Here is a 12,317-nt window from a genome sequence, read left to right as displayed (position 1 = left end):
TTATGACCTGCAGAAATATGACTATGACAGCAGCACAGTGAGGAAGAAGTTCTTCAGAGAGGCTTTGCTTCAAATCATCATACCATACATGCTGAAACAGCTCTCCCCGTCCTGTTCGACGGTTGGTACAATGAAATGACCTTTCTCTGTGCCAGTTTGGAGTGCCCTTGTTTATTATAATTATTGATTGATTTTATGCTACACATCCCTTTGTAAGAACAAACAGGTGGGGTTTTTTTTTAACCTAATATTCCACACTTTATATATTTCTTGTCAGATGTTAATTATGGGCTCAGGCCAAAAATGTCAGGAATTTATATTTTATTTTATTAATAATAATTAAATATATAGCATTATTATTATTACATTATTCCATAAAATGGGTTGAATTTTGAGCTATACATTTAATAGATAACATTAATTCAGAATAAATTCTAATTGATAAATATAAATATTTTGCATATAAGGTGGGGTAACTTTCTGGTAACCGTTGTTGATATTTCAAATCACCAAAACAAATACGCCCCTACCCCCAAAAGGGTCTCGGCCCAATTTTGATAGCTCCGCACCACACATACGTAACCCAGGCAACGACTATGGAAGAATATGTGTGTTGAAAACACCTTCCATCATAAAAACACAAACCGCTCTCATGAACAACTCGATAGTAAACGAGCACGACAGTCTAACTAATGAACATATTACAATTATGACAAGATTACAGTTATAGCGATCACAAAAACACAGATCTTTCTCATGAACAACTCAATAGCACATACGGTGTGGAAATGAACGGGTCTTTATCATCGCTGGTGTGAGTGACAATACGATCGCAAATGGACAAACAAGCGAACATGACACACGAGCATATTCAAGCAAAAGCCAGCATATATTACTTCTCGGCTAATGTCCTTCGTGTGTGTCGTGTTTTGAATAATATGCTCCAAGCACTCTCTTCTCACCTGTCTATGCTTCTCACCATCATTAGTAGACACACCCCTTACCTGCTGATTGGCTACAAGACTGTTATTGGACTTGGCCCGAGTCTGTTTTGTAAAACGGTTTTGAAAAAAACACTTACCCCACCTTTAAAGGAGAAATGTGTTTTTTCTTTTCTTCCTTTGTCTAGGATCTGCCCAAGTTCAAGGAGCTCATCTTTGAGGACTTCTCTAGATTCATCCTAGTAGAGAACATCTTTGAGGAAGTGGTCCTGCAGTCAGTCACCAAGGACATAATGATGGGTAAGTGTCTGAAGCTACAACTTCCATACCTTACTGTTTAAAAACAGTTTTTCAATGCGTTTTTACATTAATTCCTTTCAATTTTGCAGCTGTGAAGGAAGCTGCAGTCCAGCGAAGGCACAACCTATACAGAGACAGCATGGTATTGACCAACAGTGACCTTAACCTGCACTTGCTAGGAGAGGACAACATCAACTGGGCTGATCCTTTTGGAGGAGTAAAAGGGGAGAAGCAAGGAGGCGAAGTGGCCAACAGGAGACGCAAACAAATAGTCTCCATGATTCAACTGGACGGCATGCCTATGCTTTATGAGTCCTGTCAGGAAGTGCCAGGAATGGACGGCATCCCAGAAGAGAATGAAGGGCAGGTGGGACAAAATCTTGCAACAGAAAAGCCTTTGAACCCAGTGGAGCACGTACCCATCGAGAAAGAACCATGTTCTCCAGACAGCATCGATCAGATCCGAGACCTTATAAACCCTGTGCTGGAAGTTGTCGTCCCTGACAAAAAAGATGGCTCTCAATTGACCAACGGTGTGGTTCCTTTGGAAGAGGGTGATGAGGTGAAGCACATCACATCCGCAATGGAGACCGTTCCAAAGGAGTCCCAAAAAAAGGTTGATGGAGAATTAGATGCAACAAGCAGCGAACAGACTTTAGAAGAGCAGCAGTGTGTGTCCGCCATTGAAAGCGCCATTCAACAGATCGAGATCGCCATCCAAGAAGACCCTGGCGATCACCTGAGCGAAGGCGCCATTGACTCTGATGGGGAATTCGCCCAAACCTCTACCAACTCTAGCACTCATCACCATGATGACAGTGGCTTTCAGTCTCCAGCCAATGAGAATGTAGAAGAAGCAGAGCCAATCACAGGCGACGAGGTGGTGGACGCAGAGCAGGTGATGCTAACTCTGGTGGAGGGAGGGAAAACTCCCAGCATTGATTTAGATGTCAAAGCTCTTAGTCATGTTTCAGGAAAGAAACCGGAAATTGAAACCACAGCTGATAGAGGCTTGCTTTGAGTAAGCTTTACATGAAAACATTGTTTTATAAACTGAAAGTGTTTGCTGAGTCACTTTTCCATCAGCAACAATTATGGTTGATATTTCAGCCTAGTTGGCGTTTTAATTTAATTTTAAATTACAATTATTTTATATTCTTGCAGTTAATTAGGATATTATGGGGGAGAAATGTATACACACACACACACACACACAGATTTATGACCTAGTGTGCCTTAATTTTCTTTTTAATTGTATGTTTTATGTAACCCATGACTCCCACACAAATTAAGTGGCAGAGGTTTAAAAAAAAAACTGAAAAAAAACTAACCCTCAGTATCTAGAACAGTTCCATTTCCTGTTCCTCTGCTCATGCCTTAGACTGTGGTTTGGTTGCGGGTGATGTAAACCAGCATGCCTTCACCCCTTGATATCAGCGAGGAGGTTAGTATTATCCCAGAACTAATGCACCAATGTACAACTTCACCCAACTGTACTCATATGTAAGGCGAATTAGACATGTTGAAAACTAAAGTAATATTTTATAGGGGCCATCTGAATTATTTTTAGTTGTTTTCTGTTAACTCTGGAATATATTCAAACACTAATGCATGTATTAATGCAGCACAACTAAGCACTTCTGCAATAACTATGCAAATTAATCTAAATAAATTAAAGCTTGCTTTGTAATGCTTGTAGTGATTTACGCTGTGGTTTAAAACATATTCAAAATGACCTTATGTCTATAGAATGCATTAACATTGAGGCATTTACACTGGTGCCTCTATAATGTGCATTTAGTGTTGGAGGAGGGAAACACCATTACCAAGTTGCATTGGCAAATTACCTGAGCTTCATGACAAAGGATTGAAGCAGGTTTAGAAAAAAAAACAGTCAGTTCACATCTCAGTTCAGTAGCTTTGTAGAAACCATAGAGGAAAAATACTGGGGAGCTAAACCCATGATAAAATGCTTTACAGTCATTTACGACCTTGAAATGTCTTCTGGAAGGAGCGAAACCCTCCAATCCAGGTGTTGAAATGAGTGTATGCGAGGAATTCTGTGTTGGGACATTATACAGGACTGGGATTTTTTTTTTTTTACTGGATTCACAAAATGGTTAATCATTCTTTACTGGACATATTTATGTTTTAATGTTTTTTGTGCATCTAAATGAAGCAATGAGTTTTAGCTCCACACAAATAGTTCAATGGTTATCTTCTGTTATTTATTTTAAGTGTGTCCATTGTGATATTTTCTTCATTTTCCATTCCTTGGATAAATAAATTGCTATTATTTTAAAATGGCGTCTATGTTGTGAAAATTGATATAAAATACACTACCATTCAAACGTTTGGTCTAAGATTTTTTAAATAATAGTTTTAGCAAGGATGCATTAAATAGTAGAAACATGACCAAGACATTGACATTGTTACAAAAGATTTATTATTTAAATAAGTGCTGTTATTTTTAACTTTCAAAGAATAGATTTATTTCTTATAAATGATTACCGACCCCAAGTTTTTGAACAGTAGTGTAAATTTAGAATCTTTATAATTTAGTCCTTTATTGTGTGTGTGTGTTAACTGTTGTGGGATAACAGTTTAGAACCCAAGACCAGTTGTGAAGAAGGAAGACCAAGAGTCAGGAGTGGAAGAATAGTTTGCCGTTTCATCAGCAGAAGCCAGCTTCAAGTCTCACAAGGAGTTTGTAGACCGTGCTCCTTCTCTACCAGAATTTCGTACATATCATTTTTTCAACAGTTATTCTCTTTTCAAGGTCTAGCCACGTCACTACTGCAGGTGGAATGATTCTTATTGGTGAAGAGAAAATATATAGTCAAAATAAATGTCCACACGTTGTGAGTTAATCAGATTTACGTGTCCATAGATTACTTGTTGATGTTTTCACCCCAGAATTAGGCACATGGTGACCTTCCAGGTCTGGAGCAGGAGCCAGCTTGTCCAGAACATCCTGTCACTCACCCTAGGATGCCAGTTGTACAGCTCCTGATCTGTAACACAGAATACTAGCGCACATACACAGATACAGTCTCTAAAAGGTTGGAGTTGTTTGAGCCCCAGTCCTGATCAGAAAGTTTCACAAAACATACTGATAATGTGTGCTTTCTCTCAGTAAGAGGTACAGTCAGCAACTTTCTGGAGAGTCAATAGTTACTACCTTCCAAACTTTGTGTCTTCAGATTAGAGCTTCATTGAATGGGTTTCCATTGCCGAGCAGCTGCATCCAAGCCTTTCATCACCAAGTGCAATGCAAAGTGTCTGCAGTGGTGGAAAGCACACCACCACTGGACTCTAGAGCAGTTGAGCCGTGTTCTCTAAAGTGAAGAATCACGCTTCTCTGTTTGGCAATGCGATAGACAAGTCCAAGTTTGGTGGTTGCCAAGAGCGGTACTTGCCTGCATTGTGCCAAATGTAAAGTTTGGTGGAGGAGGGGTTAAGGTGTGAGGTTGTTTTTCAGGGGTTGGGCTCGGCCTCTTAGTTCCAGTAAAAGGAACTCTTAATGCTTCAGCATGCCAAGATATTTTGGACAATTTCATGCTCCCAGCTTTGAGGGAACAGTTTAGGGATGGCCCCTTTCTGTTCCAAAATGACTGCACACCAGTGCACAAAGCAAGGTCCATAAAGACATGGATGAGCAAGTTTGGTGTGGAGGAACTTGACTAGCCTGCCTAGAGTCCTGACCTCAACCTAATAGAACGCCTTCTCATCTGTTGTAGCTGCTAAGGGTGTGTGTGAAAATGATTCATCATTCTTTCACAATTTGTGCCTGATGAATCTTGGCTTTGTCATCCTGGAATAGGGCTATGGTGTTTTTGTACAAAAATGAAAAGCTACACACTCCATCATTTGGGGTTAGAAGAACAGTTTCCAAACATAACATGCTATTGCAATAATGTTCTGATCATAGACTAAAGCATTTGCCTATTTAAAATCAAACAGCGACTTTTCTTCTTCTGGCCAGGCAGTGTATACACACATACATATACCCAAAAGTGCTTTTTATTAGTTAATTTTAACAGATAAAAATTGTCCATGCTCTATTCTGCCAATATTTTATATAATATTTAACATTATAATCTAAAAAATAAATAAATTTTGTTTTCAAGCTTTAGGTTTAGGCTAAAATATTTAATTCAAACCTTGTATTTCACTTATTAAAATGCAACTACCATAGACAGTTAATTTAGACTTAGAATCAAACACCTTAATACATTGTTCAATAAAACAATTTATTTAAAAATTAATTAATGGAGACAAATAGCTGGAGGAGCAGTATTAGCAGTCCATTGAAATCACTGCGGCGAGGATTGTAGGTCTCCAGTTTCTGCTCTGTCAGTTTCAGTGTTTCATATTGCTGGTGAACATTAACTAAGGCCACATGATTTGCATTTCTTTTCAACCAATTGTTTTGTTCCCCATTCAGCAGTCATTTCCAGCGTGACAAGAACGCCTGATCTTGACTCATGTAAGAAGTTCACTTCACAAGGTTTAAAACTAGTGATTTCCCAAAATAACAGAAAACCACCAGCTATCACAGAGCAGAGTTAAAACATTCATTTGCGTAACAGAAAATTAGCTTAATTACATCAGTAATTGTAGAACGTTTAAAACCAGTCAGAGGCACATCATTCTCAAATGGGCTGTTCGAACAGAAGGTCACATGCACATTGTAAAATCCCATGCGTCTAACACCATTCTTAACGCAAGATAGTGTTTTCAATGTGATTTTAAAGTCTAACCTCTAAACAAGATGTTTTTTAACCAATTGCACAATTGGTTATAGTAGCCAGACTGAAGTCAAATAAGATTTCATGCATGATCTTTAAAATCCATCCTTAAAAAAAAAAAAAAAATCATCCTTGTTCAATCTACATCTCTTGCACGTCTTATCGTTGAACGTGCATGGCACGGATCGTGGGCACACAAACCTGACATTGTGAAATTCTTCATCTAGAGTCCTCTGTGAATTAAGATGAACCAGTTTTCCGTTCCTTCATCTCTTCTCAAATGTGATTCAGGAGAGGAAAAGCCAGAAAGTAGCCCAAGACAGATCCCATGATGACCCCCAGGAAGATCCACACGTTGTAGGACATGACGCAGAGCATTAGCATGTAGCCTAGCGTCACCTGCAGGATGTGTATGGCGGTCTGGAGGCAGTGCACAAGCCAGCTGAAGACAGAAAGAGACAAATGTGGACATTTGTCGTGGCAGATATTCAATAAGCAACAGTTCTAAAAGTATAAACCATCAACTTGTTTATCTGGCAGATTTCAGTATGATTGAGATCATAACAGTTCTCTGAAAACACTTTCCCAGTTGTGCATTGAGCTTCCTGTGAGCATTACCTCTTGTTAGCAGCGGTGGTGGTGTCAGCAGTGGCAATCGTCTCGGTGGGAGCTAATGAGATCTCAGAGGGGCTGCTGGCCAGAGCAGAGCTCCCCCTTTGACAATTCATGACCGGGGCGAAACACGACTGTTCAGGAGAGAATGACACTGGAGCGGGTGGGTGTGTAACAGAGGTGTGCTTCTGTTTTCCGACAGTGATCTTCCACACTTTCAGAAGCTCGTACATCACCGTGAGCAGTAGAACTACAAAGACCGACAGCACCATCCCTGTAGAGAGAGAGAAACAAAGACCAAGAGACTTTATGGGCTCACCTAAACGTCTAAATTGACCACCTAAATTGAGAACCTAAACGTTTAAAATTAAAAGTGTGAAACGCTGGTGAAACCAGGAGTTTTCCATCATAAAATAAATTCTTTAAAATTCAGACAATGTGATTTTGGATTTTTTTTCTCTCATAGTTGAAGTGTACCCATGATGAAAATTACAGACCTATTATTAAAATTAAGTAGGAGAACTTGCACAATTGGTGGCTGACTAAATACTTTTTTGCCCCACTGTATGTTTGCCTCTTTCCTATGAAGTAGGGATGCACCGAAATGAAATTCTTGGCCGAAGCCGAAACCGAATAATAATGAAATGCTTGGCCGAAGACCGAAGGCCGAATACCGAACACGGTGTTTCGCATTTTTTCCATTTATTTGGCAATTTTTTTTTACCATTACAATAATTAAATAGTAAAAATTTGCTTTTTACTATTTTGTGTTGCTTTTCAGAGAAATAAATCAAATAACAAAAATACAATTTCAAAATATTTATTTAACACTGAATTTTTTTTAACATTCCAGCAGATATTATACAAACTAAGCACAACATAACTTAAAATAAATAATTAGTAAAATAAAAAATATATTTTTATTTGGCCATCTTAGAAGCCCCCCTTCTTGAATAGCCTATGTTAGGCCTATAACTGACTGCTGAAAGAATGTAACTCTGTATGTCTACAACAACTAATGTGCATTGAATAGTGCAAAAAATGTGGATGAACCCACAACAAATTAATAACTGTCTTAGACATAAGCCTACTTAGCCTACTTCTTCAGGAAAAGTGGCAGGTTCTTCTTTATGAAAAGTAGCTTCTCTGCTTTCTCACATGAAAGTCGGTTCCTCTTCTCATCGATGACATGAGCACTAAATTTCAGCACTAAACAGTGCTTCCACACTGCTGACATGTTTGCTGCATAAAGCACGCAGCTCTCACTCTACGTGGGTTACTTTTTGATCGCGTCATTAAAAACGTCATTGTTCGGCCAAAATTATTCGGCCTTTTTACTTATTCGGCCGAATGCCGAAAGTGCTTTTTTTGGCTATTTTCGGCCGAATAATTTCGGTTGCCGAATATTCGGTGCATCCCTACTATGAAGTGAAACCGAAACAGAACAAACCAAACCAGGAACGTCTCATTTATGAGATTCCCACAGCATGAATACACACACACACAACTACAGAACATTTACTGTAAACTCTACACTACACACTCTTGTCTGTGAAGGTGGTGCATTTCTACAACAAAGATCTTAATGTCAAAATTGTAAACTGACTGGCATACGTTTCTGGTATACTTCAACCTCACCATTATCTGTTGAAGTTTAAAATGATGTAACACCTTGCAGGCTATGAATCTGCAAACTTGATTTCTACCCTAGTTCGTTAACAGCATATCCCGTTTCACAGACAAGGTTAATAGCGTGTTTATAACTATATTTCAAAGAAATCTAGATCCTACATTAGTTTTCTGTACATTGACTGGGTCCTTTAACCTGCAATATGCTCTTTAAACTAGTCCCAGACTAAAATGCATGTTTGAGCTGTCTTAAAACATGTCAGCGTCATTGTTTTCTCTCAATATGCACAACAGTTATGTTTTTCTTTCTAAGGCATGTTTCTAAAAGCTACTTAAATGTCTTAATTGAACTAAGGTCTAATCCTGGTTTAATCTAAGCCATGTCTGTGAAATCAGCATAAAAAGCACAATAGTCCAATAAAATGTATTTAATGGAAAGGGGAAAAAACACAAAGTTGGGTCTTCGCTTTTAAAGGGTTAGTTCACCCAAAAATGAAATTGATGTAATTAATGACTCACCCCAATGTCGTTCCACACCCGTAAGACCTCCGTTCATCTTCAGAACACAGTTTAAGATATTTTATATTTGAGTCCCAGAGCATATGCAGTCTATGCACACTATAACTGTCCATGTCCAGAAAGGGAATAAAAACATCAGAGTAGTCCATATGTGACATCAGTTGGTTGAGTAGTCTCTTGAAGCATCGAAAATACATTTTGTTCGAAATATAACAAAAACTATGACTTTATTCAGCATTGTCTTCTCTTCCGCATTTGTTTTTAAATCTCAAAGATTCAAACGATCATAAATCAGTGAATCGATCAATGATTCGGATCGCCAATGTCACGTGATTTCAGCAGTTTGGATCACGTGTTAAGCTGCCAAACTGCTGAAATCACATGACATTGGTGATCCGAATCATTGATCGATTCACTGATTCATGGCCGTTTGAATCTTTATTTGAGGAACAAGGAAGAGAAGACAATGCTAAAAAGTCATAGTTTTTGATATTTTTGGACCAAAATGTATTTTCGATGCTTCAAGAGATTCTAATCAACCAACTGATGTCACATATGGACTACTTTGATGATGTTTTTATTCCCTTTCTGGACATGGACAGTATAGTGTGCATAGACTGCATATGCCCTGGCACTAAAATATAAGATATCTTAAACTGTGTTCTGAAGATGAACGGAGGTCTTACGGGTGTGGAACGACATGAGGGTGAGTTATTAATGACATTTCATTTTTGGGTGAACAAACCCTTTAAGCACAAATGCACGAGTTAATCTTGTATGACCTATAAAACATCTGGTGAACACCACTTGATCAAATCTTTTTTTTAGGGAGATTAAAAGTCTACTACAATTACTAGAGCTAGAAAATAAATCAAAGCTAAATAAAAAAATTAAGCAAATTCTAGATATTACTAGATTCTATATTTGTAAATAAATAATACTAAAATAGCACAAGTAAATGACAAGATAATTGTAATTTGTACGAGAACTATCACTTTATTGTCAAGAAACATACAAGAAAAGAAAACAAGTTAAGCGACATTTGAATCCAACGGGAAGAAGAAAATCAAGATGGTTTGGTGGGTGGAATATAAACTGTCATTTTGTATATGCATGCATTTTGTATGATTATGTTCGGTCTTGTTTGTAAATCCCCTGTACCTGCAGGCCCACGCACATCCCAGAAATCAAACAACAGCGTGACGTTGCTGGATCCTTCAAAGTGCATCTGCAAAAGGCAGAACACAAGGACATAATTAGCAAGGCTTGTAATTAGTGACATGTTTCCATTGAGGGTTGACTTTCAACCTATCCCGTGGGAAGAGTCTATAAACAGATGTTAATAATGCTTCCATTACCTTGTCCAAACAGGTGATTTACCCACATCACAAGAACTCTTGCCATCTTGGTTGGTTCACCCAAAAATTTAAATTCTGACATTAATTACTCGCCCTTATATCGTTCCAAACTCGTAAGACCTTTAATTCATGTTCGCTGGTCAACGTTTATATGTGAAAAAAAGCCTAAATGCAAAGTGATCATGTCTCTTGAGAAAATTTGGACTAAACCGCTCGATTCATATGAATCAGCTTTGCGATCTCTTTTTGAAGTGTCAAGCGTAGTTGCATAGCCCGTCAATGGAGGGACAGAAAGCTCTCAGATTTCATTAAAATCTCTGGTAACACTTTCAAATAAAATGTCATTAGTTACCATTAGTTAATGTATTAACTAACATGAAATAGCCATAAGCAATACATTTGTTACTGTATTTGATCATCTTTGTTAATGTTAGTCGATAAAAATACAGCTGTTCATGGTTTGTTCATGTTAGTTCACAGTCCATTAACTAATATTAACAAGATTTTAATAACGTATTAGTAAATGTAGAAAATAACTAACAAAGATAAATAAATAAATATCTTAATTTGTGTTTCGAAGATGAACGGAAGTCTTATGGATTTGTAATGATATGAAGGGTGAGTAATTAATGACAGAATTTAAATTTTTGGGTGAATTCCTTCAAAGTACCCTAGTGATTCAACTTCTGTCAGTTTCAGGACATAATATCTTAGAAATAGATAGGCATAGAATTGAATGATATCAGAATTTGTTGCCTTGGCTTTTCTCAGTACTGCGGATGTTAAAAAATGTAATAAAATTGTAGGAGAGAAAGCCCGGCCCTTTAAACTCGTGACAGTCACATTACAGGGAAGAAGCACCTTTATGACTGACACATTAAGACATAAAAAAAAAAAAATAGATGTAATAAGTGTAATAGAGGAAGTACATATTGAACAAAATTAGACAAGGAGGACCCTGTAACTCTCTAGATCAACAACATTCCACGTCCTGCTATAATCATGAGTAAATCAGCTGTCCTGTCTTCAGGAGCTAAATTTGAGAATTCCATCCAACTCATTCCAAGCACTGGAGAATTCCAGCGAATACTTTACACATTGTGTACTGTACAGCATATCTTCTGTTCTCTTGAGAGTTTTGCATTGGCCAAACAGAGAGAAGTGACTTACGATATATTGTGCCATATCTAGAAATTCCCAGTGTTATCTTGGAGCAGTTGTGAAAGCTTTTGTATGAGCATATCTTTTATTTGCTTTGTAAAATGCTGTGGCCTGGTGAAATTCAGAATAATAAACAATACCAGTCACATTTATTTCATGGCAAAATATGGAATGTGTGTGAAAGAGACTCCATATTTTGAAGGAACAGATATAGGAAATATTAAAATGTTAAGTAACTATTAATATTATATATACCTCTTAGTATTTTAAAATGAAATCATGTCTATAGAGTAAACAGCAATACTTTCATCTTTTAACCAACTAACGTTAGCCCGGTTTAAAGATGCATTAATTACATGTAAATGACAGCATAACATACAAAAACAGTTAAATTAAAAACTATATTACCTAAACAACTTTAATTCAAAAGTCCAAAAATTATTTTGAAGTGCACTGCTATGACTGACTGTAAATTACATGCGTAAATGCATACATATTAACAGACACAATAAGTCCAACTTACATTCATGACGAACTCGCGTGCAGTCCTCTAAAAATGAGTTCAACTAAATTTTAGACAGATCAAACGTCCCTTAAGACAAAGATAAAACTTTACCACCAGCACCTCAACACCCGAGTTCGCCACATTTTTGTCCTTATCTATGGTCCTTATAGGCCAGCAGCTGAAGGCTGAAGCAGAAGCACTCAGCCAAAACAAAAAGAGCACCGTTGCATCACGAGGCTTTATTTGTATGCAGATGATTCTGGGAGTTGAAGTCCTCAAATCCGCCTGCTCTGCGATGCGGAAATGACAAAATAACTTAGAAATAGATATAATTCTAAATTATAAAATGCAATTTAACACGTATGAAGTCATGTAAAATATAGTGTTACAAAATGCAAATGATTTGTGTATTTGTAATAAATATTTCATAGGCATTTTTAAATTATTATTATTTTTTTGTAATCCATTTAAGGTCCATTTAAATCCGAGACACGCTTTATAAACACTTAAAATACATCGATGGTGTTTTTAAATAAAATTT

The 12,317-nt window shown here is 37.4% G+C and overlaps 2 protein-coding genes across 2 annotated transcripts in view; one reads left to right on the top strand and one right to left on the bottom strand.

The window, feature by feature from the left end:
• Positions 1 to 3,543, top strand: part of niban2a (niban apoptosis regulator 2a) — a 36,475-nt gene extending 32,932 nt beyond the window's left edge. Inside the window, exons 12-14 of the mRNA XM_067424738.1 lie at positions 14 to 121; positions 1,130 to 1,241; positions 1,331 to 3,543. Coding sequence (XP_067280839.1) covers positions 14 to 121; positions 1,130 to 1,241; positions 1,331 to 2,262 — 1,152 coding nt within the window. The 3' untranslated portion in view covers positions 2,263 to 3,543. The remainder of the gene's footprint in view (positions 1 to 13; positions 122 to 1,129; positions 1,242 to 1,330) is intronic.
• A 1,932-nt stretch (positions 3,544 to 5,475) lies between these two features.
• slc31a2 (solute carrier family 31 member 2) lies at positions 5,476 to 12,004 on the bottom strand. The gene is made up of 4 exons (XM_067423015.1): positions 11,795 to 12,004; positions 9,914 to 9,980; positions 6,611 to 6,878; positions 5,476 to 6,434 (listed from the first exon to the last, which is right to left on the bottom strand). The coding sequence occupies exons 1-4, from the start codon at positions 11,798 to 11,800 to the stop codon at positions 6,269 to 6,271; spliced, it is 507 nt and encodes a 168-aa protein (XP_067279116.1). The 5' UTR covers positions 11,801 to 12,004; the 3' UTR covers positions 5,476 to 6,268.
• Positions 12,005 to 12,317: the final 313 nt, after the last annotated feature.

Source organism: Pseudorasbora parva, chromosome 18, assembly GCF_024679245.1.
Source record: "Pseudorasbora parva isolate DD20220531a chromosome 18, ASM2467924v1, whole genome shotgun sequence".
NCBI lineage: Eukaryota > Metazoa > Chordata > Actinopteri > Cypriniformes > Gobionidae > Pseudorasbora > Pseudorasbora parva.
Note: the sequence above shows the minus strand (reverse complement) of the source record. Positions and strands in the feature narration are given on the sequence as shown.